At 45.8% G+C, this 27,028-nt stretch overlaps 3 protein-coding genes across 3 annotated transcripts in view; all 3 read right to left on the bottom strand.

The window, feature by feature from the left end:
• Positions 1 to 561, bottom strand: part of LOC149453202 (uncharacterized) — a 29,748-nt gene extending 29,187 nt beyond the window's left edge. Inside the window, exon 1 of the mRNA XM_089688224.1 lies at positions 478 to 561. The gene's annotated coding sequence lies outside the window, so the exon portion shown is untranslated. The remainder of the gene's footprint in view (positions 1 to 477) is intronic.
• Positions 562 to 3,699: 3,138 nt separating this feature from the next.
• LOC149453200 (uncharacterized) lies at positions 3,700 to 27,027 on the bottom strand. The gene is made up of 10 exons (XM_089688292.1): positions 26,893 to 27,027; positions 15,961 to 16,069; positions 11,388 to 11,553; positions 10,805 to 10,975; positions 10,515 to 10,718; positions 10,212 to 10,397; positions 10,002 to 10,125; positions 9,686 to 9,885; positions 9,436 to 9,577; positions 3,700 to 8,763 (listed from the first exon to the last, which is right to left on the bottom strand). Exons 3-10 carry the CDS (start codon positions 11,490 to 11,492, stop codon positions 7,568 to 7,570), a joined length of 2,328 nt encoding a protein of 775 aa, XP_089544418.1. The 5' UTR covers positions 11,493 to 11,553; positions 15,961 to 16,069; positions 26,893 to 27,027; the 3' UTR covers positions 3,700 to 7,567.
• LOC149453201 (uncharacterized) lies at positions 22,632 to 27,025 on the bottom strand. The gene is made up of 2 exons (XM_089688238.1): positions 26,893 to 27,025; positions 22,632 to 24,017 (listed from the first exon to the last, which is right to left on the bottom strand). The coding sequence occupies exons 1-2, from the start codon at positions 26,954 to 26,956 to the stop codon at positions 22,720 to 22,722; spliced, it is 1,362 nt and encodes a 453-aa protein (XP_089544364.1). The 5' UTR covers positions 26,957 to 27,025; the 3' UTR covers positions 22,632 to 22,719.
• Position 27,028: the final 1 nt, after the last annotated feature.

The raw sequence follows: 27,028 nt of genomic DNA, 5'->3' as shown, positions 1-27,028 counted from the left end.
TGGATAAATGGCTCTATATTTAGGACGTATCCGGTCTATAAACCAGAGGCTCTGGATGGACGGTTGGATAAATGGCTCTATATTTAGGACGTATCCGGTCTATAAACCAGAGGCTCTGGATGGACGGTTGGATAAATGGTTCTGTATTTAGGACGTATCCGGTCTATAAACCAGAGGCTCCGGATGGACGGTTGGATAAATGGTTCTGTATTTAGGACGTATCCGGTCTATAAACCACAGGCTCCGGATGGACGGTTGGATAAATGGTTCTGTATTTAGGACGTATCCGGTCTATAAACCAGAGGCTCCGGATGGACAGTTGGATAAATGGCTGTATATTCAGGATGTATCCGGTCTATAAACCCATATAAGACATCACAGTGACGATGGAGGAAGAGGACGGACATGATGATGGAGGAAGAGGATGAACACGATGGGGGGTTTATTGGGTATAAATATAAAATAATATCTTATTACCTGCTCTGTTGCCAGTTCCAGCAAATCTCTCCTTTCTACTTCCTCTCAACTCACCTCTCACCCGGAAGTTCTCTGTATGTGACATCACTTCCGGTCTGTGCCTCCTATCACTTCCTGGGCTCTGCGGTCCACAGACAACACATAGGGGCATGTCCTTGTGCAGAACATAAAACCAGCTACCTAGAACATTATTTTCAATACTTTGTCAACCAAGTTTTAATTGAAACAATCAAAATGTATTCTGAAAATAATTTAATAGTAATTTCCAGAAAGGTTGGAGTTTAAGTGACCTCCTTTATTGGCTAAATTAAGTGGATGTTTTTGTGGCAATTTTATCAGTAGGGTGGCCACCTCATCCCTTTAGACTTGAACACATATTAATGACGCGGGGTCTGAGGCTGATTTAATGCAGATAAGGCGCTAAGTGATTTTAATGACCACTTTAATCAGCCATATAACCTGTGTGATTAACCTGTCATCTTCCTGAGCAGGCCATTTTTTTTTTTGCGTTACGGCGCCGCGTTATTTTAACTGCGCCGTCACGCAATGCTGCACCCAAATGGTCCTTTTTTTCCCACGAATATGTTACATATGTTGTTCCATTCATGTCACTGACAAACCCTGTAAGCCACTATTGGTGGGGTTCCATGTCACTGATGAAGTCAATGACTGTGAAATTATGAAGACTATCACTAGGACCATGAGGAGGAGAACCAAGATGGTGGTGATGTCAGAGTGGTGGCTTCACGTATCTGTAGAATATCAGCTGACACTGGACTTCCTAACTCAAAATTACAATAGATCCAAGCCTTCGACTGCATTTGCCGAATTTTGCCCAACCACCCAAGGCCTAGTTTTGTTACTATACACATCCATTTTGACCTTCTCTAATGCCCAAGCTCAATCCTATAGTACATGCCGGGAGGAAGATTTCGGTACCCCCACAATCTCTAGAAGATTGGATTAGATGTGTGAGCCACTATTTTGCTCTTCACGGAATGTAGTGACACTGGAGAATTTGTTCAAGGAAGATGGTGCAAAAAGGTGCAAAATACCTCTCCACAAACCCTGCTCAATGCTTTTGAGGATGTTCAAACCCAGGCGACGTGGAGCATTTATGGTGGACGTGCCCTAAGGTCAAACTTCTATGGATCCTCATTCATGCCATGGTCAATATGATCTTGCAGGTCCTTGGGAAGCCTTGCTCCATAACCCTATATAGCGACTAGCAAAAAGGAAACGCGTACTCGTAAGTCGCGACTCTTAACTTTTATGGCCACAAAACAGACACTTGGGAAGCCATGGAAAATGGCCCTCCTCTCATTTGAGGAGGTGAAACTATAGGCACGTGGTCAGGGGCGGACTGACAACTCATGGGCCCTTGGGCAATAGGGTATCATGGGGCCCGTGTCCTTGCCCAAACTCAAAAAAGCCTATGAAAGAGGTACCAGGGGCATCTCATGGGGCCCCCAACTGACCCCGGGCCCTCGGGCAGTGCCCGAGTTTCCAAATGGTCAGTCCACCCCTGCACGTGGTATGTTAGTAAACAAGCAGCTCACGGCAATACTTACAGATACTCACAACAAATTCTTACGAAGTTGGCAGCCCTGGTTAGACCAGTTCCAATCGATGAATCCAGCCAGAGGCGTCCCTAGGGTTTTTGTCACCCGGTGCGGCAACACTTGGTGACACCCCCTCCGACGATCCCCGCAGAATGGATCGGATCTGCGGATTGAGGATAATGGATCGGACTCCGTTGAAACCGGGACATGTGCAGTTGCTTCAGGGAGACATATCTACATGGGAGACACATCTTGCCGCTACACCGGTGTCACCCCGTATAGGTTGCATGCCGACGATCCCCGCAGGATCGTCGGCATGTAAGCTATACGGGGTGACACCGGACCCGCTCCAAGTAAAGCAAAGTTGTAAAGAAAGTCGACGATCCCCGCAGGATCGTCGGCATGCAACCTATAGGGGGTGACACCGGACCCACTCCAAGAAAAGGTAAGTTGTAAAGAAAGCCAAAATCCCCGCAGGATGGATCGGATCTGCGGACTGAGCATAATGGATCGGAGTCCGATCCATTATGCTCAATCCGCAGATCCGATCCATCCTGCGGGGATTGTCGACTCTTTACAACTTACCTTTTCATGGAGCGGGTCCGGTATAGCGGCAAGATGTGTCTCCCATGTAGATACTATATGTCCCCCCTGAAGCAACTGCTCATGTCCCGGTTAAAACCGGGACATGCGCAGTTGCTTCAGGGGGACATATAGTATCTACATGGGAGACACATCTTGCCACTACACCGGTGTCACCCCGTATAGGTTGCATGCCGATGATCCCCGCAGGATAGTCGGCATGTAACCTATACAGGGTGACACCGGACCTGCTCCAAGAAAAGATAAGTTGTAAAGAAAGTCGACAATCCCCGCAGGATCGTCGGCATGTAACCTATACGGGGTGACACCGGACCCACTGCAAGAAAAGGTAAGTTGTAAAGAATGTCAACGATTCCCGCAGGATCGTCGGCATGCAACCTAAGGGGGTGACACCGGACCCGCTCCAAGAAAAGGTAAGTTATAAAGAAATCCAACAATCCCTGCAGGATCGTCAGCATGCAACCTATATGGGGTGACACCGGACCGGCTCAAAGAAAAGGTAAGTTGTAAAGAAAGCCGACGATCCCCGCAGGATGGATTGGATCGGTGGACTGAGCATAATGGATTGGAGTCCGATTCATCCTGCGGGGATCGTCGGAGGGGGTGTCACCACACCGGGTGACACCAACCCTAGGGATGTTTCTGGCTGGATTCAGCGATGGGAACTGGTCTAACCAGGGCTGCCAGGATCCCATCCATCCTGCGGGGATCGTCGGCTTGCTTTACAACTTACCTTTTTGTGGAGTGGGTCCGGTGTCACCTCGTGCCGTCGGTGTCACCCAGTGCGGATCACACCCCCCCGCACCTGCCTCAGGACGCCACTGAATCCAGCCGCACGCTTTCTGAAACTGTAGGATATTGTATATGCTCGGCTATTTATTTATTGAAATATATTGAATACGGTTAAAATTGTAGCATTTCAAATATATGTCAATATATTTGGGAAGAATATTTTTAAAATATATTTTTCTTCTATATGGGTATCTCACTCTCAGGCTGACTCATCCAAGGCTGAGAATTCTGAATTCTGAATATTTATAAAAGACTCTGGACAGAGTAGTGTAAAGGGTAGATGATTTATTTTACAAAATTGGAAGGAACGATTAACATTCACTAATACGAAGACTAAAGCGAAGTTATATCTGGTATGATTAGAGTAATAAATATATCAAAGTTATTCATAATATACATTGGTTGGACCAATAAAAATCCAGCTACTTTGGTAAAACATACGACGAACGATAACATGCAACAGCCAATACCAACCTATGAAAAGAATTGTCTGTGTATTCCCGTACTCGCCCCCTTCCTCATCTCCATCCTCACCTTGTCTTAGATGTCTGCAGCAGAGAGGAGGGCAGAGTGCCTCCTCCAGATCCTAAACCTCTCTGTACAGCCACAGCACCCCCCTCATCTCTGCCCTCACCTTGTCTCAGCAGTCGGCAGCAGAGAGGAGGACAGAATTCCTCTGCCAGATCCTGCCCCTGTCTGTGCAGCCACAGCACCCCCATCGTCTCCATCTCTACCTTGTCTCAGCAGCTGACAACAGAGAAGAGGACAGAACTCCTCTGCCAGATCCTGCCCTTCTCTGTGCAGCTTCAGCACCCCCCTCATCTCTGCCCTCACCTTTTCTTAGCAGTCAGCAGCAGGGAGGAAAGCAGAGCTCCTCTGCCAGATCCTGCCCTTCCCTGTGCAGCAACAGCACCCCTCTCATCTCTACCCTCACCTTATCTCAGCAGTTGGCAGTAGAGGAGGACAGAATTCCTCCTACAGACCCTGAGCCTTTCTGTGCAGCTGCAGCACCCCCTTGTCTCTACCCCTACCTTGTCTCAGCAGCAGAGAGGAAGGCAGAGGCCAGATCCTGCCTTTCTCCGCATAGCCGTGGACATCCTTGTCTCCCCCCCATCTCAGCAGAGGGCAGCGGAGAGAACAAAACTCCTCCTACAGATCCTGCACCTCTGTGGGCAGCCAAAGCAACCCCTTATCTCCACCTCCCCTGGTCTCAGCATTCAACAGACTCTGGCAGCTGACTCCAGCCCTCCTCTGGTCCTCCTCCAGACCCTGCACTTTCTGTTTCCTGGCTCTGCAACCAGCTTCTTCTCAGCAACAGCACAAGGTAAGGGGGGTTGCACTGTTATGTAATGGAGGGTGGGGGATTTCTGATGGCGGGGAGGGGCCATCTGCTGTAAGAGGGAGTGGGGTGCTCAGGACATCTCATCTTGGAGATACAACTGGCCCTTTGGGGGACAACCATGATGCTGGTGGACACCCTGGTTTGTAGGAGGAATTTACTATAGAATCCACCTCCCTCCCCTTCAAGTCTGAAGCTCCTGGGGTCACAATCATGCCTACGTCTCGAGTTCCCGGGTCTGGGTCCCCATTACAAGGGGCCACCACTCTCTCTGCTGGACTATAATAATGTGAAGAATGAAAAGAGAGGGATAAGGACACCCCAACACGGGGGTGAGGGGGTGGGTTGAAGGACCATGGGTGAGGGGGTGGGTTGGAGGACCATGGGTGAGGGGGTGGGTTGGAGGACCATGGGTGGTCAGGGTACAAGGATCAGGAACCATAGAAAGCTAATCTCACCAGACAGAAGAAAGCTCCACTGATAATTAACATTGACCTTTTATACATTTCTTCGATTGACTCTTCCCCTTTTATATGCCGATATACACTATACTGCCCAATGTATTGGCCCCGCCCTCTCAATCTTCTGATTCAGGTGTTCTAATCCCCTCCCAATCATGTGATTCAGGTGTTCCAATCCCCTCCATATCATGTGATTCAGGTGTTCCAATCCCCTCCATATCATGTGATTCAGGTGTTCCAATCCCCTCCCAAGCATGTGATTCAGGTATTCCAATCCCCTCCATATCATGTGATTCAGGTGTTCTAATCCCCTCCCAATCATGTGATTCAGGTGTTCCAATCCCCTCCATATCATGTGATTCAGGTGTTCCAATCCCCTCCATATCATGTGATTCAGGTGTTCCAATCCCCTCCCAATCATGTGATTCAGGTGTTCTAATCCCCTCCATATCATGTGATTTAGGTGTTCTAATCCCCTCCCAATCATGTGATTCAGGTGTTCCAATCCCCTCCATATCATGTGATTCAGGTGTTCTAATCCCCTCCCAATCATGTGATTCAGGTGTTCCAATCCCCTCCATATCATGTGATTCAGGTGTTCCAATCCCATCCATATCATGTGATTCAGGTGTTCCAATCCCCTCCATATCATGTGATTCAGGTGTTCCAATCCCCTCCATATCATGTGATTCAGGTGTTCCAATCCCCTCCCAATCATGTGATTCAGTTGTTCCAATCCCCTCCATGGAGACAGGTGTATACAATCAAGCCCCTAGGCATGCAGACTGCTTCTACAAACATTGGTGAAAGAATGGGTCGCTCTCAGGAGCTCAGTCACTCCAAGCGTGGTCCAATGACAGGTGGCCACCTGTGCAATAAATCCATCCGTGACATTTCCTGGCTACTAAATATTCCACGCTCAACTGTTAGTGGGATTATAACAAAGTGGAAGCAACTGGGAACAACAGCCACTCAGCCACCAAGTGGTAGGCCACGTCACATGACAGAGCGGGGTCAGCGCATGCTGAAGCGCACAGTGCGCAGAAGTCACCAACTGTCTGCAGAGTCAATAGCTAAAGACCTCCAAACTTGGTGTGGCCTTCAGATGAGCCCAACAACAGTGTGTAGAGAGCTTCATGGAATGGGTTTCCATGGCCGAGCAGCTGCATCCAAGCCTTCCATCACCAAGTTCAATGCAAAGCGTTGGATGCCGTGGTGTAAAGCATGCCACCACTGGACTCTAGAGCAGTGGAGACATGTTCTTTGGAGGGACCAATCACGCTTCTCTGTCTGGCAATCCGATGGACATGTCTGGGTTTGGTGGTTGCCAGGAGAACGGTACTTGCCTGACTGCATTGTGCCAAGTGTAAAGTTTGGTGGAGGGGGGATTATGGTGTGGGGGTGTATTTCAGGGGTTGGGCTTGGCCCCCTAGTTCCAGTGAAGGGAACTCTTAAGGCGACATTTTGGACAATTTCATGCCCCCAACTTTGTGGGAGGAGTTTGGGGATGGCCCCTTCCTGTTCCAACATGACTGCGCACCAGTGCACAAAGCAAGGTCCATAAAGACATGGAGGAGCCAGTTTGGGGTGGAGGAACTTGACTGTCCTGTACAGAGTCCTGATCTCAACCCCATAGAACACCTTTGGGATGAATTAGAGCGGAGACTGCGAGCCAGGCCTCCTCCCCCGACATCAGTGCCTGACCTGACAAATGTGCTTCTGGAAGAATGGTCCAACCTTCCCATAGACACGCTCCTAAACCTTGTGGACGGCCTTCCCAGAAGAGTTGAAGCTGTTATAGCTGCAAAGGGCGGGGCCAACTCAATATTGAACCCTACGGACTAAGACTGGGAGGCCATTAAAGGTCATGTGCGTGGAAAGGGCGGGGCAAACTCAGTATTGAACCCTACAGACTAACACTGGGGGGGGCATTAAAGGTCATGTGCGTGGAAAGGGCGGGGCCAACTCAATATTGAACCCTACGGACTAAGACTGGGAGGCCATTAAAGACAATGTGTGTGGAAAGGCCGGAGCCCAATACTCTGTGTACTCTGATGCCTGACGAGATTCCATTCATATTTATAACAATTACCCCACTTTGACCACGAAAAACCGTCCGTGGATTCTCAGATGTAGAACATTTCCCACACACTGAGCATGAACAAGGATGCTCACCCTTGAGACGTCTCTAGTGTTTTCGAAAGTTTCCTTTCGTGGTGAGCATGAAAAAGGAAGTCCACTTGTGTGAATTTTCTGGTGACGAGGACAGTTTCCTTTCGGAGTGAACCATTTCCCACACGCTGAGCATGAATATGGGTTCATACAAAGTTCATTTATGAAGGATGCTTACCCGGGTGACTTCTCTCGTGTTCAAGAAGGTTTTCTTTTGTAGTGAAAGACTTCCCGCACTCTGAGCACAAATGAGGATGCACATCTGTGTGACTCCTCTCGTGTTCAAGAAGGTTTCCTTTCGTAGGGAAGGATTCCCCGCACATTGAGCATAAATAAGGATGAACACCTGTGTGGCTTCTCTGGTGCAAAAGAAGGTTTCTTTTTTCAGTGAAACATTTCCCGCATGCAGAGCACGAATAAGGACGCTCACCTGTGTGACATCTGTGGTGCCTGAGAAGGTTGCCTTTTGCAGCAAAACATTTCCCGCACACTAGGCATGAATAAGGGCGCACACCGGTGTGACTTCTCTGGTGTACAATAAGGTCTCCTTTCACTATGAAAGTTTTCCCGCACTCTAAACAGGAGAAAGGACGCTCACCCGTATGACTTCTTTGGTGTCTAAGAAGGCCTCCTTTTGAAGTGAAACATTTCCCACACTCTGGACATGAAAAAGGTTGCTCGCCTGTGTGACCTCTCTGGTGTCTAAGGAGGTTTCCCTGAGCAGTAAAACATTTCCCGCACACTGGGCATGAAAAAGGCCGCTCACCCGTGTGAGTTCTCTGGTGTTGAAGAAGTTCTTTTTTGGCAGTGAAAGATTTCCCGCACTCTGAACATGCGAAAGGGCGCACACCCGTGTGAATTCTCTGGTGCGCAAGAAGCATTCCTTTTTGACTAAAACATTTCCCGCACTCTGAACAGGAAAAAGGCCGCTCGCCAGTGTGACTTCTCTGGTGCAGGTGAAGGTATACTTTATCGGTGAAACTTTTTCCGCACTCTGAACATGAAAAAGGACGCTCCCCTGTGTGATTTCTCTGGTGTCTGAGAAGACCTTTTTTGTCAACGAAACATTTCCCACACTCTACACATGAGAAAGAACGCTGACTCTTGTGACTTCCTCTGCGTCTTCTATGAGACATGAATTGTATTTCTGGGGTCACAGTATCAGAGGATCCCTCAGGATTAAAGGGAACCATTAATCTCTCCCATTGGTAAGGTCTGTGGTGAATATTACCGGAAAACGTATTTACTTCTGGAGAATATCGTGTAAAGCCATTGTCTTCTCCATCATACCCTGGAGATAAAATACCACCATGTCCCTCAGAGGTATCCCTGCTCCAATCATAGTGATCCATGGCATCTGTTGGAAACAATTTATTAAAAAATATCATCGGTAATATTTCTTGTCTTACATTCAGAAGTCAGTATGTACAGTATCTCCTCCTCATTTGTGGGGAACATGACGTTATATTGAGGAATGGAGATGGACCTTTCATATGGTGTCCAGTATCTCCTCCTCATTTGTGGGGAACATGACGTTATATTGAGGAATGGAGATGGACCTTTCATATGGTGTCCAGTATCTCCTCCTCATTTGTTGGGAACACAATGTTATATTGAGGAATGGAGATGGACCTTCCATATGGTGTCCAGTATCTCCTCCTCATTTGTTGGGAACACAATGTTATATTGAGGAATGGAGATGGACCTTTCATATGGTGTCCAGTATCTCCTCCTCATTTGTTGGGAACATGACGTTATATTGAGGAATGGAGATGGACCTTTCATATGGTGTCCAGTATCTCCTCCTCATTTGTTGGGAACATGACGTTATATTGAGGAATGGAGATGGACCTTTCATATGGTGTACAGTATCTCCTCCTCATTTGTTGGGAACATGACGTTATATTGAGGAATGGAGATGGATCTTATATGTTTTTTTGCTAAGTTTGATAGACCTATGTAATTTTTCCACTCATCTAACAACGTAAAAGAGAATTGTTAACTATTTCGACAATTTTTGTTCACTTACTTGTGTCCATTTGTAGAGAAGATTCTTCCTGTTCACTTTTTATAATCATCTCCCCCTCCTTCGTAGACTGCTGATCTCCACTCACCAACATCTCCTCTTCTTCCTCTTTAACCTCAACTTTTATGTATTGGAATTCTTCATCCTAAACCCAAAAGATGACAGAATACGTTTGTAAAAAAGAGATTACAAAAAGAATCCTCCTTTATTGTTTGGAATTAAATTTTAGGTCTATGTGCTCAGTCCCATCTACCTGATGATAGTGAGGGATGGTGTGATCTTCCTTTGTGGAATCACGGGAATACAGAGGATGGGGACATCTCTCTGGTGGGTTCCCATTACTGGATCCATCTACCTGATGATGGTGAGGGATGGTGTGACCTTCCTGTGTGGAATCCCGGGAATGCAGAGGACGGGGACATCTCTCTGGTGGGTTCCCATGACTGGATCCATCTGTAGGAAACACACACACTGACTGAATCTATTGTTTCTATGTGTTTATCAGATGATGGGGGATCTAGGTGGACCCTCCGTACTGTTCTCTCCTTTCCAATAAAGTCTCCTCTTACCCGGTGATGTGAGGGGTGGCTGATTGTCCATCATGACGTCCTTGTAGAGGTCCTTGTGTCCTTCTAAATACTCCCACTCCTCCATGGAGAAATAGACAGTGACACCCTGACACCTTATAGGAACCTGACACACACAATGATACAGTCACCATCCAGACACATCCCTTGTCTGTTACTGGAGAATGTCCCAGAATTCCCGGAACCACTCACCTCTTTAGACATCAACCCAATTATCTTGTTGGTGACTTCTAGAATTTTTTGTTTATTTGCTATCTCAGTTATCAAAGGCGGCGGCTCAGTAATGGAGGTCGGGCTGTTATCCAGGTTTGGTAGCAAGCAAAGGTCTTTCCTCATTGTGTTATGCTCTGAAGATGGCTTTTTCTCTATCGTAAAATCCTATGTAATAAAATAATAAACACGAGAATCTCAGAATCCTTCACTTCTCCGGTCAGCGCATTGTTCTTTTAATGAAGATAAAAAAGATGGTCAATGCTAATCACGAGAATTCCTCACCTGGCCAATTAGCAGCTTGATAATCCCCAGAGTGAGGTTCAAGATCATCTCCTTCAAGTGAAAGGTTTTCCTCCTGGCTATTGGATCACTGAATTTCTGTTGACCATCCATCATGACGTCCTTGTAGAGGTCCTTGTGTCCTTCTAAATACTCCCACTCCTCCATGGAGAAATAGACAGTGACATCCTGACACCTTATAGGAACCTGACACACACAATGATACAGTCACCATCCAGACACATCCCTTGTCTGTTACTGGAGAATGTCCCAGAATTCCTGACACCGCTCACCTTTTTCATCAACAGCTCAATGATCTTGCTAGTGGCATCTAGAATCTTCTTGCCGTTCTTTACCGCTGTAGTCAGGCAGGGAGGTGGAGGTACTGTGACGGGTGATGTTCCATGAAGACAGTGGTTGGGTGTTAATGGTTCTCCAGATATTTCCTTCACTATTTTATAATCCTAAGAGAGAGAATGTAACAATTATTACGAATGACCTCCCAGAATCCTCCTCACCTCTCCGGTCGGGTCTGTGTTTTATTAATAGAGATGAATGATGTCATGTGACCTCCCAGAATCCTCCTCACCTCTCCGGTCTGTGTTTTATTAATAGAGATGAGAGTGACGTCATTTGACCTCCCAGAATCCTCCTCACCTCTCCGGTCAGGTCTGTGTTTTATCAGTAGAGATGACAGTGACGTCATTTGACCTCCCAGAATCCTCCTCACCTCTCCGGTCAGGTCTATGTTTTATAATTAGAGATAAGAGTGATGTCGTGTGACCTCCCAGAATCCTCCTCACCTCTCCGGTCAGGTCTGTGTTTTATGAATAGAGATAAGAGTGATGTCATGTGACCTCCCAGAATCCTCCTCACCTCTCCGGTCAGCAGGTAGATGATTTCCAGGGTGAGGTCTAATACCCTCTCAGTCATGTGACATCGGTCCTCCTCCATCCTCATTGACGTGGTCATGTCATCCATAAAAAGAGCTCCTTTCTGTTTTTTCACTTTTTATATTACATTATAGGCCAATTCGATGCAACTACAAGAAAACAAGAGAATCTATTTAATAAGCCACCCTACACAAAACCGTTTTTTCTAGGTTTGGATAGAGATGACGAAGGTTAGCTCCCCTATTAAGGTTTGTTATCACTAGTTGGTCTTTATAGAAAAATATTAATTTATGGTATATATTGGATTAGAGAGAAAACATCTTTACTTAATAGTACTGACCATGTATGATGGAGGATATGTAGATATGGCATTGTTCTGGGTGCACAGTGACCGGAAATGTCTATATTGTGAGCCCCATCCTACTGGTGTCACTGAACACTGCATGTACTGGGCACATCGATGTCACCCTAAACCAGAGGCTCTGGATGGACGGTTGGATAAATGGTTCTATATTTAGGACGTATCCTGTCTATAAATCAGAGGCTCTGGATGGACGGTTGGATAAATGGCTTTATATTTAGGACGTATCCGGTCTATAAACCAGAGGCTCTGGATGGACGGTTGGATAAATGGTTCTATATTTAGGACGTATCCTGTCTATAAATCAGAGGCTCTGGATGGACGGTTGGATAAATGGCTTTATATTTAGGACGTATCCGGTCTATAAACCAGAGGCTCTGGATGGACGGTTGGATAAATGGTTCTATATTTAGGGTGTATCCGGTCTATAAACCAGAGGCTCTTGATGGACGGTTAGATAAATGGTTCTATATTTAGGACGTATCCGGTCTATAAACCAGAGGCTCTGGATGGACGGTTAGATAAATGGTTCTATATTTAGGACGTATCCTGTCTATAAATCAGAGGCTCTGGATGGACGGTTGGATAAATGGCTTTATATTTAGGACGTATCCGGTCTATAAACCAGAGGCTCTGGATGGACGGTTGGATAAATGGTTCTATATTTAGGGTGTATCCGGTCTATAAACCAGAGGCTCTTGATGGACGGTTGGATAAATGGTTCTATATTTAGGACGGATCCGGTCTATAAACCAGAGGCTCTGGATGGACCGTTGGATAAATGGTTCTATATTTAGGACGGATCCGGTCTATAAACCAGAGGCTCTAGATGGACCGTTGGATAAATGGTTATAGATTTAGGACGGATCCGGTCTATAAACCAGAGGCTCTGGATGGACGGTTGGATAAATGGTTCTAGATTTAGGACGGATCCAGTCTATAAACCAGAGGTTCTGGATGGACGGTTGGATAAATGGTTCTAGATTTAGGACGTATCCGGTCTATAAACCAGAGGCTCTGGATGGACGGTTGGATAAATGGTTCTAGATTTAGGACGTATCCGGTCTATAAACCAGAGGCTCTGGATGGACGGTTGGATAAATGGTTCTATATTTAGGACGTATCCGGTCTATAAACCTGAGGCTCTGGATGGACGGTTGGATAAATGGTTCTATATTTAGGACGTATCCGATCTATAAACCAGAGGCTCTGGATGGACGGTTGGATAAATGGCTTTATATTTAGGACGTATCCGGTCTATAAACCAGAGGCTCTGGATGGACGGTTGGATAAATGGTTCTATATTTAGGGTGTATCCGGTCTATAAACCAGAAGCTCTGGATGGACGGTTGGATAAATGGTTCTATATTTAGGATGTATCCGGTCTATAAACCAGAGGCTCTTGATGGACGGTTGGATAAATGGTTCTATATTTAGGACGTATCCGGTCTATAAACCAGAGGCTCTTGATGGACGGTTGGATAAATGGTTCTATATTTAGGACGTATCCGGTCTATAAACCGGAGGCTCTGGATGGACGGTTGGATAAATGGTTCTGTATTTAGGACGTATCCGGTCTATAAACCAGAGGCTCTGGATGGACGGTTGGATAAATGGTTCTATATTTAGGACGTATCCGGTCTATAAACCAGAGGCTCTGGATGGACCGTTGGATAAATGGTTCTATATTTAGGACGGACCCGGTCTATAAACCAGAGGCTCTAGATGGACCGTTGGATAAATGGTTCCAGATTTAGGACGGATCCGGTCTATAAACCAGAGGCTCTGGATGGACGGTTGGATAAATGGTTCTAGATTTAGGACGTATACGGTCTATAAACCAGAGGCTCTGGATGGACGGTTGGATAAATGGTTCTAGATTTAGGACGTATCCGGTCTATAAACCAGAGGCTCTGGATGGACCGTTGGATAAATGGTTCTAGATTTAGGACGTATCCGGTCTATAAACCAGAGGCTCTGGATGGACCGTTGGATAAATGGTTCTAGATTTAGGACGTATCCGGTCTATAAACCAGAGGCTCTGGATGGACCGTTGGATAAATGGTTCTATATTTAGGACGTATCCGGTCTATAAACCAGAGGCTCTGGATGGACGGTTAGATAAATGGTTCTATATTTAGGACGTATCCGGTCTATAAACCAGAGGCTCTGGATGGACGGTTAGATAAATGGTTCTATATTTAGGACGTATCCGATCTATAAACCAGAGGCTCTGGATGGATGGTTGGATAAATGGCTTTATATTTAGGACGTATCCGGTCTATAAACCAGAGACTCTGGATGGACGGTTGGATAAATGGTTCTATATTTAGGGTGTATCCGGTCTATAAACCAGAGGCTCTGGATGGACGGTTGGATAAATGGTTCTATATTTAGGACGTATCCTGTCTATAAACCAGAGGCTCTGGATGGACGGTTGGATAAATGGTTCTATATTTAGGATGTATCCGGTCTATAAACCAGAGGCTCTGGATGGACCGTTAGATAAATGGTTCTATATATAGGACGTATCCGGTCTATAAACCAGAGGTTCTGGATGGACCGTTGGATAAATGGTTCTTTATTTAGGAGGTATCCGGTCTATAAACCAGAGGCTCTGGATGGACGGTTGGATAAATGGTTCTATATTTAGGACGTATCCGGTCTATAAACCAGAGGCTCTGGATGGACGGTTGGATAAATGGTTCTATATTTAGGACGGATCCGGTCTATAAACCAGAGGCTCTTGATGGACCGTTGGATAAATGGTTCTATATTTAGGACGGATCCGGTCTATAAACCAGAGGCTCTGGATGGACCGTTGGATAAATGGTTCTATATTTAGGACGGATCCGGTCTATAAACCAGAGGCTCTAGATGGACCGTTGGATAAATGGTTCTATATTTAGGACGGATCCGATCTATAAACCAGAGGCTCTGGATGGACCGTTGGATAAATGGTTCTAGATTTAGGACGGATCCGGTCTATAAACCAGAGGCTCTGGATGGACGGTTGGATAAATGGTTCTATATTTAGGATGTATCCGGTCTATAAACCAGAGGCTCTGGATGGACCGTTAGATAAATGGTTCTATATATAGGACGTATCCGGTCTATAAACCAGAGGTTCTGGATGGACCGTTGGATAAATGGTTCTTTATTTATGATGTATCCGGTCTATAAACCAGAGGCTCTGGATGGACCGTTGGATAAAGGCTCTATATTTAGGATGTATCCGGTCTATAAACCAGAGGCTCTGGATGGACGGTTGGATAAATGGTTCTATATTTAGGACGGATCCGGTCTATAAACCAGAGGCTCTTGATGGACGGTTGGATAAATGGTTCTATATTTAGGACGGATCCGGTCTATAAACCAGAGGCTCTGGATGGACCGTTGAATAAATGGTTCTATATTTAGGACGGATCCGGTCTATAAACCAGAGGCTCTAGATGGACCGTTGGATAAATGGTTCTAGATTTAGGACGGATCCGGTCTATAAACCAGAGGCTCTGGATGGACGGTTGGATAAATGGTTCTAGACTTAGGATGTATCCGGTCTATAAACCAGAGGCTCTGGATGGACGGTTGGATAAATGGTTCTAGATTTAGGACGTATCCGGTCTATAAACCAGAGGCTCTGGATGGACGGTTGGATAAATGGTTCTAGATTTAGGACGTATCTGGTCTATAAACCAGAGGCTCTGGATGGACGGTTGGATAAATGGTTCTAGATTTAGGACGTATCTGGTCTATAAACCAGAGGCTCTGGATGCACGGTTGGATAAATGGTTCTAGATTTAGGGTGTATCCGGTCTATAAACCAGAGGCTCTGGATGGACGGTTGGATAAATGGTTCTAGATTTAGGACGTATCCGGTCTATAAACCAGAGGCTCTGGATGGACGGTTGGATAAATGGTTCTATATTTAGGACGTATCCGGTCTATAAACCAGAGGCTCTGGATGGACGGTTGGATAAATGGTTCTAGATTTAGGACGTATCCGGTCTATAAACCAGAGGCTCTGGATGGACGGTTGGATAAATGGTTCTATATTTAGGACGTATCCGGTCTATGAACCATAACTGACATTATTACAATGACTATGGGTGAAGAGGACAGACAGGGCGATAGAGGAAGAAGACAGACATGACGGGGGGTTACTGGGTGTAAATATAAAATAATATTTTATTACCTCCTCTGCTGCCAGTTCCAGCAATGTCTCTTGTCTACTTCCTCCCGACTCGCTTCTCACCCAGAAGTTCTTCCTGTCTGTATATTACATCACTTCCTGTCTCTGCCTTCTGTTGACAATACGTAGGGTCACCTCCTTGTGAAACATAAAATCTGCACCCTGCTCTGTGTTTCAAAATTCGAACAATAGAAATTCTGAGGACCCTCTGCACACTGGTATATACCCTTTCAAGCAGACTATGCAATAAATAGGGATATTTAGTTCACACATATTGCAATACATGCTTAAGCTGGCCAACTGCGTCAAAGTAATCCCTCTATGGCCAGTCCTACTCTGCCCTGCCTACGCTAGAGGGATTACTTTGACGCAGTTGGCCAGCTTAAGCATGTATTGCAATATGTGTGAACCAAATATCCCTATTTATTGCATAGTTTGCTTGAAAGGGTATATACCAGTGTGCAGAGGTTCCTCAGAATTTCTAGAGTTAATGTGGTTACACCCCTTTAGCACCTGATGGATAAATGCATGCACTAGCTGTATGGATTTGAGCACAGGGATCTCTTGTTTGTCAAAATTCGAACAAACTCTCAGTGCGTTCTTTATGGTTATTTTGAAATTCAGACAATGAGTAAATATAATGAAAAAAAAAATCAATTATATTGCGGTTTTTTTTAATTCAATAAAATGATCCCATTGTGGAAACACACCCAAATAAAACTAAAGCATAAAGAAGAATGGGATAAAAGGTGCTCCTCAAAGGTATTGGGGGTTTTAGTTGTCCTAAAGAATCCTAGACCAGGATTAGCGCCAGTAGAGGCGATAGGTTGACCCTCTCGTTTCTGGGTGGAGCGTACCTCATCAAGAGCCACAATGGTCTCTTTCAGTTCAGGAGTGATGGAAGAAAACTGACTCCTAAGAGGAAGGGTCAGCCGATACTGAAGATTCAACATCAGAGCCTTGGTGACAGATGGCTCAGAGGCCACCAGAGCCACAAGGGTTAGATACGGTATCTCCAGAAGTGGTGGAGAACTTGTGGCCCCATCTGACAGAGTAAGCAAACACCAGAGCTATTTGGCCTCAAAAAGTCATCCATGACTGAGGAAATAGCCTTCTTAGACAGAGCAGTGGTCAATGGTGGTCATGGTCAATGGTGGTCATGGTCAATGGAGCTAGGGAAGGTAAGGTGCACAGACTCTAGTAGCAGGGAGTATGAGGATTCCAATATTGCACTCACCTGTTCCATGCTCTAGCATTTGGTCTTTTCTCCTGTGTGACGAGAAAATCTATGGCCAAGGTCTGTCTTTAAAGGTCAGTGTATGTGTTGCTCAGAGTTTGAGGGACATGTCCACACACAAGCTTCCAGACCCCCTATGTTCCCAGTGACTTCAATAGCATCTAACAGTGCCTTTAAAGGGGCTCTCCGTGCCTCCAGTGTTCCTAATTTTGTCCAGGTTATCTCCAGTGACTTGCCTGCATGCTGGTGCCTATTGTTCCTTTATTTCGTATGTTTCCAGCCTTGCTGTACCTCCATGATGCCCTATGTGTTCCAGCCTGCCATTCACTACCATACTTGTGCACTCCACTTGTCACTTGTGCAAGTCTGCAGTGACCCATTGTACCTCTTTGCACTGCTACACCTCCCAGGGCCTCTGTGTCTTTCCATGAATGCCTTTCAGCTTAGACTTTAAAGCCTATTAGCCTATGATACCAGCGTCTTACTTATACCAGCACTCAGTTCCCAGTAGCTTCCTGCTCAGGTGGTTGAGGGCCACAACCTGGGAGTTGTCTCCAGCAAAACCCACCTCCTCCAACTCTGGTGAAGGCAAGGTAGACCCTTTAGATTCTGCGTCTCAGCCCTTCACCTGTGCCAACTTGTATCCTGCCTATCCAGGATTCCTCACAGCTCTCTGTGTCTTCTCCAAGACCAATGCCACTGACCAGCCCCAGTTGTTACAACTAATTCTAAGTTTACTGGTCTGCCCCCTGGTTGGGAAGGGCTCCCATCTGTGACATAGCTCTCTGTGTCTTCTCCAAGACCAATGCCACTGACCAGCCCCAGTTGTTACAACTAATTCCAAGTTTGCTGGTCTGCCCCCTGGTTGGGAAGGACTCCCATCTGTGACATAGCTCTCTGGGGGAGATTTATTAACACTGGAGAGTGTAAAATCTGTTACAGCTCTGCATAAAAACCAATCAGCTTGCAGATTTTATTGGCAAAGCTTAATTAAACAAGCCAAAGTTAGAAGCTGATTGGCTGCCATGCAAAGCTGCACCAGATTCTGAGTGCTCCAGTTTTAGTAAATATCCCCCTCTGTGGCTTCTCCAAGACCAATGCCACTGACCAGCCCCAGTTGCTGCAACTAATTCCAAAATTACTGGTCTGCCCCCTGGTTGGGAAGGACTCCCATCTGTGACATAGCTCTCTGTGTCTTCTCCAAGACCAATGCCACTGACCAGCCCCAATTACTACAATTAATTCCAAGTTTGCTGGTCTGCCCTTTGGTTGGGAAGGACTCCCATCTGTAACATAGCTTTCTGTGTCTTCTCCAAGACCAATGCCACTGACCAGCCCCAGTTGCTGCAACTAATTCCAAGTTTGCTAGTCTGCCCCTTGGTTGGGAAGGGCTCCCATCTGTGACATCCAGGCTGTAGACATTGGCCATATCAGAGGCCCACTGCCAGCAGCACGAGAGCCATTAGTGGAGTCTGAGCTTGGAGCAACCAGAACAGTGGAAAAGTCCCCTCTATGTTAAGAATTATCAGACTGTGTGTCAAATAAGCCACATAACTCAGGGTATGAAGCAAAACCCAACCACTGATAGCAGGTGTCGTGTCAGATGGCCAGAGGTGACCAAGTGTGACAGGAGTCACTTTGGGTGGGGGACCCATGGAACCCAGAGGTGACCAAGTCATTGTAGGTGTGCAACCGGAAGTGACCGAAGGTCAGAGTTGCTTCCCCCACACTGCAGCCCTCTACCCAGTGGTCATCATCAGCACTCAGTTCCTCCTGCAGTAACTCCTTCATTGGTAAATCCAGCATCATCAGGAGAAGGGCCCCACCGGTGCAACTAGTGAGCTATCTCCCAGTTCTCGGCTCATTCAGAAAACGTACAAAGTGACTTTTAAGAGACAAGGCAAATGCTGCGGCAATTCCAACAGCTCTGGACTTTGAAAGCAGTCAGTGGCTAACTTGTTACCAGACGGATTCTAATTGGTCAGCACCACCACTTGGCCTTTTGGCCGGGACTGGAGGGATCTTTATACCAGGACAGCCATTGCATAGAACTTTGGCATTTGAAGCACTTTTCCTCCCCCCCATGTTTTGGTGTTGTATGCCTTTTTTGCTCCCAGACAAGCCAGGGTGTGACGTACCTGTAGAAGTCTGAATTGACGAGGTCAGCCTCTCTTGTATCTCCAGCCCAGGCCCCACTGAAGGTGGAACAGATGGTGCTGAGGGACAGGAGAAACACGACTGCCTGTGGATATTGATTGCAGAACTTGCGGTAAATCAAGCAGGGCATCCAGTCAGGAATAGAGGAGATGCCGGAACGGCCAGCTGAGGATAAGGAAGCCATCTGCGCATGTGGCTTGCCGGAACTTCTGATAAGCGTGAGGCTGGAAAACACCGTGACAGCCGGAGCTGATATAATGGATAGCTAGGACAAGCACTTGGCAGGACTGTACAGCCAAAGCGTAGTCAGAGTAATAGCCAGGGTCAGCAACGAGCAGGCGATCAGGTACCGGAACATCAGACAGGGACGAGGTCAGGAGGAAGCCAGGATCAGAAACTGATGAGCAGAAACATAGACAGAATCCAAAAGCAGGTCAATGGCAAGCCGGGTTGGTAACGAGAGAGAGCCTCCTTTACATAGTCTATCTGGCACCAGAAACTGTGGGCATCTGTCCATTGTAAGACAAAACTCATACAATATTCCAAGAGTCTGAAAAAGTGGACTTCACCTATCTTCACAGATTTCTTGAGGGAGCATGTTATTAAATATTTCTGCCTCAAGTGGAGGAGCTTCTCCAACCCAGTCTGCAGGAGGGCCACCATATTTCCTCTGACCAGAAGTCTGTACAAGAAAAATATTACACTCTTCTATTCACTCCAGAAGGGAAGCTGGATTGTCTTTACTCAAAGAATTCATCCAAGCCTCGCTCTCATCGTTCATCACGATGTTGTCCATCATTAGAGAATGAGCTGCTCTCTTCATGGGCCATAATCAGTGGGCAGAAGGCTAACCCCTAGTCCCCTCCAAAAGCCTCTGTCCCAGTTGGGTCTATCACAGGGTCCACCTAGTTTTGGCTGGGTGCACCATGAGTACCCCAGTTCCCACCGAGAGTTTTGCACCCTGCGGGGGATCAGGGCCAGGATTCTTTTTCTTCAGAGGAGGACCATTTGTACACCCTGTGGACTTTGTGTGCTCACTTTTTGCACCTGGTGTTAGTTTCGAGTGTGCGCACTAATGTGTCACCAATGGGTGACCAACCAACAATCATCCAAGAATTATGGTCATTTATAAAAAAAAAAAAAAAAAGAACTTAGAATGTGGTGACATCTAGAGCTTTCTTGTTTATTTTAGAAAACCAGAATGAATGATTACCACACAAATTTAATATAACTAAAGTAATAAATATATCAAAGTTATTAAATATCAAATGAAAAGTCAACGACTTCTGTAAGACAAACAACGACGTGCGGCAGCCCCCCCCCCCCAAAAAAAAACCTATAAAATGCGTTGCCCACGTATTCCCATACTTGCCCATATATTAGTTCTATGGGGCCGGTTGTGTGAATGTGGGACCAACTCATCACTGATTAGATCAGGGGCCTACAAACCTTCGAAACAAAGGGCCAGTTTGTTATCAGACTTTAGGGGGGCCCAGACTGTGGCCAGTGGGAGTTGAAATTGTTCTCGTAGTAACCATTGTCACATATGGTATTAGGGGGAGGAATGGTGCCCCATTGTTGGTGTCGGTGGGAGGAATGGTGCCCCATTGTTGGTGTCATTGGGAGGAATAATACCCCTTTGTTAGTGTCGGTGGGAGGAATGGTGCCCCGTTGTTGGTATCATTGGGAGGAAAAATACCCCATTGTTGGTATCGGTGGGAGGAATGGTGCCCCATTGTTGGTATGGTTGGCTGAAATAATACCCCATTATTGGTGTCGGTGGGAGGAATGGTGCCCCGTTTTTGGTATCATTGGGAGGAATATTACCCCATTGTTGGTGTCTGGTGTCAGTGCGAGGAATGGTGCCCCATTGTTGGTATTATTGGGAGGAATGATACCCCATTATTGGTGTTGGTGGGAGGAATGGTGCCTATTGTTGGTATCATTGGGAGGAATAATACCCCATTATTGGTGTCGGTGGGAGGAATGGTGCCTGTTGTTGGTATCATTGGGAGGAATAATACCCCATTGATGGTGTCCATGGGAGGAATGGTGCCCCATTTTTGGTGTCCCTGGGAGGAATGGTGCACCATTATTGGTATCATTGGGAGGAATAATACCCCATTGTTGGTGTCCATGGGAGGAATGGTGCACCATTGTTGGTATCATTGGGAGGAATAATACCCCATTGTTGGTGTCCATGGGAGGAAAGGTGCACCATTGTTGGTATCATTGGGAGGAATAATACCCTATTGTTGGTGTCGGTGGGAGGAATGGTGCCCCATTCTTGGTATCATTGGAAGGAATAATACCCCATTGTTGGTTTCATTGGGATGAATAATACCCATTGTTGGTGTTGGTGGGAGGAATGGTGCACCATTGTTGGTATCATTGAGAGGAATAATAACCTATTGTTGATGTCAATGGGAGGAATTGTGCCCCATTGTTGGTGTCAGTGGGAGGAATGGTGCCCCATTGTTGGTATCAGTGGGAGGAATGGTGCCCAATTGTTGGTGTCACTTGGCAGAATACTGTCTTGTATCAGACATAGTTATAGTGCCCCAAGGGCTGGTTAAAGGCAAGCAAAGGGTTTCATCCAACCCCCGGGCCGAAGTTTGGAGACCACTGGTCTAGAGGACCACATTACTATAATGGCATCCCTGAAGACCTATGACTAGCACATCACATCTCGAAAAATGTAAAATCCAGAGGCCTACCCCCCCCCCCCCCCATTGTATCTGAAGCTCCTGGGGCTACAACCATTCCCTGGTATACTTGTAGCTGTTGACTTCTTGAGTCTACATACCCACTTGGCCCATCACAAGAGGGTCATCCCTGCTGTATTTTTTAATTTAACATTAACATTAGCGAAGAATGCAAAAAAAGAGGACTGAGAGCCAGGAACGGTAGAAAGCAAACCTTACGTGTTGGGGGGTCTCCAAAAAGAGGCTCAGCCCAGGAGACCCCAGTGATAACTAAAATGTCGCTTTTGCTTTGTAAATGAGTTATGTGGAATAGTGACGATCTGCCTCAGCCTCTCCTGAGACCTCTCCCCCAATGCGTTTCGTCCTCTCTGACTAAGCCCCCAGGGACGAAACGCGTTAGGGCATGGTCTCAGGAGGAGATGAGGTTGAGGCTGCTCTTCACCACTGGATACACATTGAGCTGTCGATGTACGGCGCTTACATACTGTATAACTTGTTAGATGCCAGCACCCGCTGCGACTGTGGATCGCCTGAGCTGCATCTCTTGGCACTTAAAAAGTTCTTACGTGTCGCAGTTTGTACACCAGTTGTTTTGTTTTATTGTTTGTATGGCGTAAACCGTTCCACCTGGTACGTTTATCGACCACCATCAGCAGCTGAGCTCTACCTAGACTGGTGAATTCTCTGGTGCTGAACGAGTTGTCTTTTCTCAATAAAACATTTCCCGCACACTGCGCATGGAAAAGGTCGCTCACCTGTGTGACTCCTGTGGTGTATTAGAAGTTTTGCCTTCTCGGTGAAACACTTCCCGCACACCGAACATGAGAACGGACGCTCCCCCGTGTGAATTTTCTGGTGTGTAACAAGGCCCACTTTGTGAATGAAACATTTTCCACACTCGGAACAGGAAAAAGGACGCTCGCCCGTGTGAGTTTTCTGGTGCTTAACAAGGCTTCCTTTGTGAATGAAACATTTCCCGCACTCTGGACACGAATAAGGGCGCTCGCCCGTGTGACTTCTCTGGTGTGTGAGAAGTGTCTTTTTCAAGATGAAACATTTCCCGCACAGCGAGCATGCATAAGGACGCTCGCCCGTGTGACTTCTCTGGTGGTTGAGGAGGTCGCCCTTCGCGGTAAAGGAAAAACCGCACTCTAAACATGAAAAGGGACGAACGCCCGTGTGACTTCTCTGGTGTTTAACAAGGTTGCCTTTTTGGCTAAAACATTTCCCGCACTCTGAACACTGAAAAGGACGCTCACCCGTGTGTATTCTCTGGTGAAGAAGAAGCTTTACTTTATCAGTGAAACATTTTTTGCACTCTGAACACGAATAAGGACGCTCACCGGTGTGACTTCTCTGGTGCAGAAGAAGGTTTCCTTTATCAGCAAAACGCTTCCCGCACATTGAACATGAATAGGGGCGCTCACCCGTGTGGCTTCTCTCGTGTCTAAGGAGACATCTTTTCTCGATGAAACGTTTCCCACACTCTGAACACGAGAAAGGACGCTCGCCTGTATGAAGTCTCTGGTGTCTAACAAGGTTTCCTTTCAAAGTGAAGCTTTTCCCGCACTCTGAGCATGAGAAAGGACGCTCGCCTGTGTGACTTCTCTGGTGTATGAGAAGGTCTCTGTTTTCAGTGAAAGATTTCCCACACACTGCACAGGGCAGTAAACGCTCTCCTATATGAACTCCTTCATGCCTCAAAGAAGACGCCTTGGGATGAGATGGATCTGTTGATCTCTCCGCACTCCGAGATTCTTTTTTTGGAGTAACAGTATGTGATTTCTCAGGATTAGAGGGACTCGTGGATGGATCTAACCTGTAAGGTCTGTGATGTATATTGTGAGTAACCAAATTTGCTGTTGGAGAACACCATGTGATGCCATCATCTTCTGCATTATAATCTGGAGATACAAGAAAAGGTCCCTCGGAGGTATTCCTGGTACGAGCGTAAAGGTCATCTGTTGGAGAACGATTTTACAAAAAGATATATTATAGATACGTTCCTGCTTTACATTCAGGAGTCATATATGTTGGTCCAGCACTCAACAATTTCATGGAACTCTCATAGGGGAGCAATTAGAACACCAAATTATGAATACAAACCAGACCAAGGACACAAGACACCTGAACCACTGATCGTTACTGTGAGGATAGAGACGGGCCTTCCTCCACATCATTTCTAAGAAGCATACCAAAGAACAGGGACCTACATATGGTGTCCAGTATCTCCTCCTCATTTGTTGGGAACATGACGTTATATGGAGGAATGGAGATGGACCTTTCATATGGTGTCCAGTATCTCCTCCTCATTTGTTGGGAACATGACGTTATATTGAGGAATGGAGATGGACCTTTCATATGGTGTCCAGTATCTCCTCCTCATTTGTTGGGAACATGACGTTATATTGAGGAATGGAGATGGACCTTTCATATGGTGTCCAGCATCTCCTCCTCATTTGTCAGGAACATGACGTTATATTTAAGAATGGAGGTGGACCTTTCATATGGTGTCCAGTATCTCCTCCTCATTTGTTGGGAATATGACGGTATATTGAGGAATGGAGATGGACCTTTCATATGATGTACAGTATCTCCTCCTCATTTGTTGGGAACATGCCATTATATTGAGGAATGGAGATGGACCTTTCATATGGTGTCCAGTATCTCCTCATTTGTTGGGAACATGATGTTATATTGAGGAACGGAGATGGACCTTCCATATGGTGTCCAGTATCTCCTCCTCATTGTTTGGGAACATGCCGTCATATTGAGGAATGGAGATGGACCTTCCATATGGTGTCTAGTATCTCCTCCTCATTTGTTGGGACCATGACGTTATATTGAGGAACGGAGATGGACCTTCCATATGGTGTCCAGTATCTCCTCCTCATTTGTTGGGAACATGACGTTCTATTGAGGAATGGAGATGGACCTTCCATATGGTATCCAGTATCTCCTCCTCATTTGTTGGGAACATGATGTTATATCGAGGAATGGAGATGCACCTTTCATATGGTGTCCAGTATCTCCTCCTCATTTGTTGGGAACATGACATTATATTGAGGAATGGATATGGACCTTTCATATGGAGTCCAGTATTTCCTCCTCATTTGTTGGGAACATGATGTTATATTGAGGAATGGAGATGGACCTTTCATATGGTGTCCAGTATCTCCTCCTCATTTGTTGGGAACATGATGTTATATTGAGGAATGGAGATGGACCTTTCATGTGTACAGTATCTTCTCCTCATTTGTTGAGAACATGATGTTATATTGAGGAATGGAGATGGACCTTTCATATTGTGTCTAGTATCTCCTCCTCATTTGTTGGGAATATGACATTATATTGAGGAACGGAGATGGACCTTTCATATGGTGTCCAGTATCTCCTCCTCATTTGTTGGGAACATGATGTTATATTGAGGAATGGAGATGGACCTTTCATGTGTACAGTATCTCCTCCTCATTTGTTGGGAATATGACGTTATATAGAGGAATAGAGATGGACCTTTCATATGGTGTCCAGTATCTCCTCCTCATTTGTTGGGAACATGATGTTATATTAAGCAATGGAGATGGACCTTTCATGTGTACAGTATCTCCTCCTCATTTGTTTGGAATATGACGTTATATTGAGGAATGGAGATGGACCTTTCATATGGTGTCCAGTATCTCCTCCTCATTTGTTGGGAACATGATGTTATATTAAGCAATGGAGATGGACCTTTCATGTGTACAGTATCTCCTCCTCATTTGTTGGGAACATGATGTTATACTGAGGAACGGAGATGGACCTTTCATATGGTGTCTAGTATCTCCTCCTCATATGTTGGGAACATGATGTTATATTGAGGAATGGAGATCGACTTTTCATATGGTGTTCAGTATCTTCTACTCGTTTGTTGGGATCACAGTGCAAATACCAATGCATTTTGGCCTGATAGCCAAAACTCATTGGGGTATTTGGACTGTATATGGCCATGTAGCCAATAAAGTCTTTTATATTTGGATGACACAGAGTTGCCAACTCAATTTTACCCTTGGATAGGGTATATTTGTGGAGCCTGGTCACTGGCTTTTCCAACTCTCACATAGGTCATGGTTGAGTGATGCAAACTTATTTTTTCGTGAATGGATGCGGTGGCAGGAATTCCTATGACTGATATTTCAGGACACCTCAATCATGTGCTAACTAGACCTTGGTTGTGATAAAGTTCCTGACCAATTGGCCTGTGATCAGACCGTTCCAAGTCATAAAGCATTGCCTGACTGCAAACAACGGAAATGGCTGTTGAGAATCTTCTTCAGAAAAAACCTGTTTAGTTAACTTCCACTAGATAAAAGGATGTGATTATTTTAATTCATGGACCATCAAAGGGATCTCCAGACCAGCCAATCAAAAAAACCCTTCAATGTTAGTGACTGGCAGTGAACTCCATATGAGAGGAAGGGGGTAAAGCCGGACGGGGTATAAGTGTGGAACCACATCCATACACACTTCAATATTTTTCAGCCGTACTTCCAATCATACTTCCCCATAACTTACAAACGAACTTAATACAGAAATGGCTCTTTGTTATAATCGATGTGAAAATGAGGAATATTATTGTAAGATCTTCTGCAATCAGGATTTCATTGATTTATTCCTGATGGAAAATTGGGTCCAATTTTTCTGGATTTTCTGCCCTCGGATCGGCAGGTTTCAGATTTTTTGAGGGGGGGAGGGTGAATCTGATGTTCTTTTTTTCAGCCATCTAATATTATGAATAAGCGCTTTGTACTTATTGTAGGAAAATGTGAAATGTTTCTTCATTTTGTGTTTATGACTTACTTGTGTCCGTATGTAGAGAAGATTCCTCCGGTTTACATTCCATAATCATCTCCTCCTCCTCCATAGACTGCTGATCTCCACTCACCAACTTCTCTTCTTCTTCCTCTTTTACCTCAACTTTGATGTCTTTCAGTTC

This window comes from Staurois parvus, unplaced genomic scaffold, assembly GCF_062004578.1.
Source record: "Staurois parvus isolate SC_StPar_1 unplaced genomic scaffold, SC_StPar_1.0 ptg000449l, whole genome shotgun sequence".
NCBI classification, from domain to species: Eukaryota; Metazoa; Chordata; class Amphibia; order Anura; family Ranidae; genus Staurois; species Staurois parvus.
Note: the sequence above shows the minus strand (reverse complement) of the source record. Positions and strands in the feature narration are given on the sequence as shown.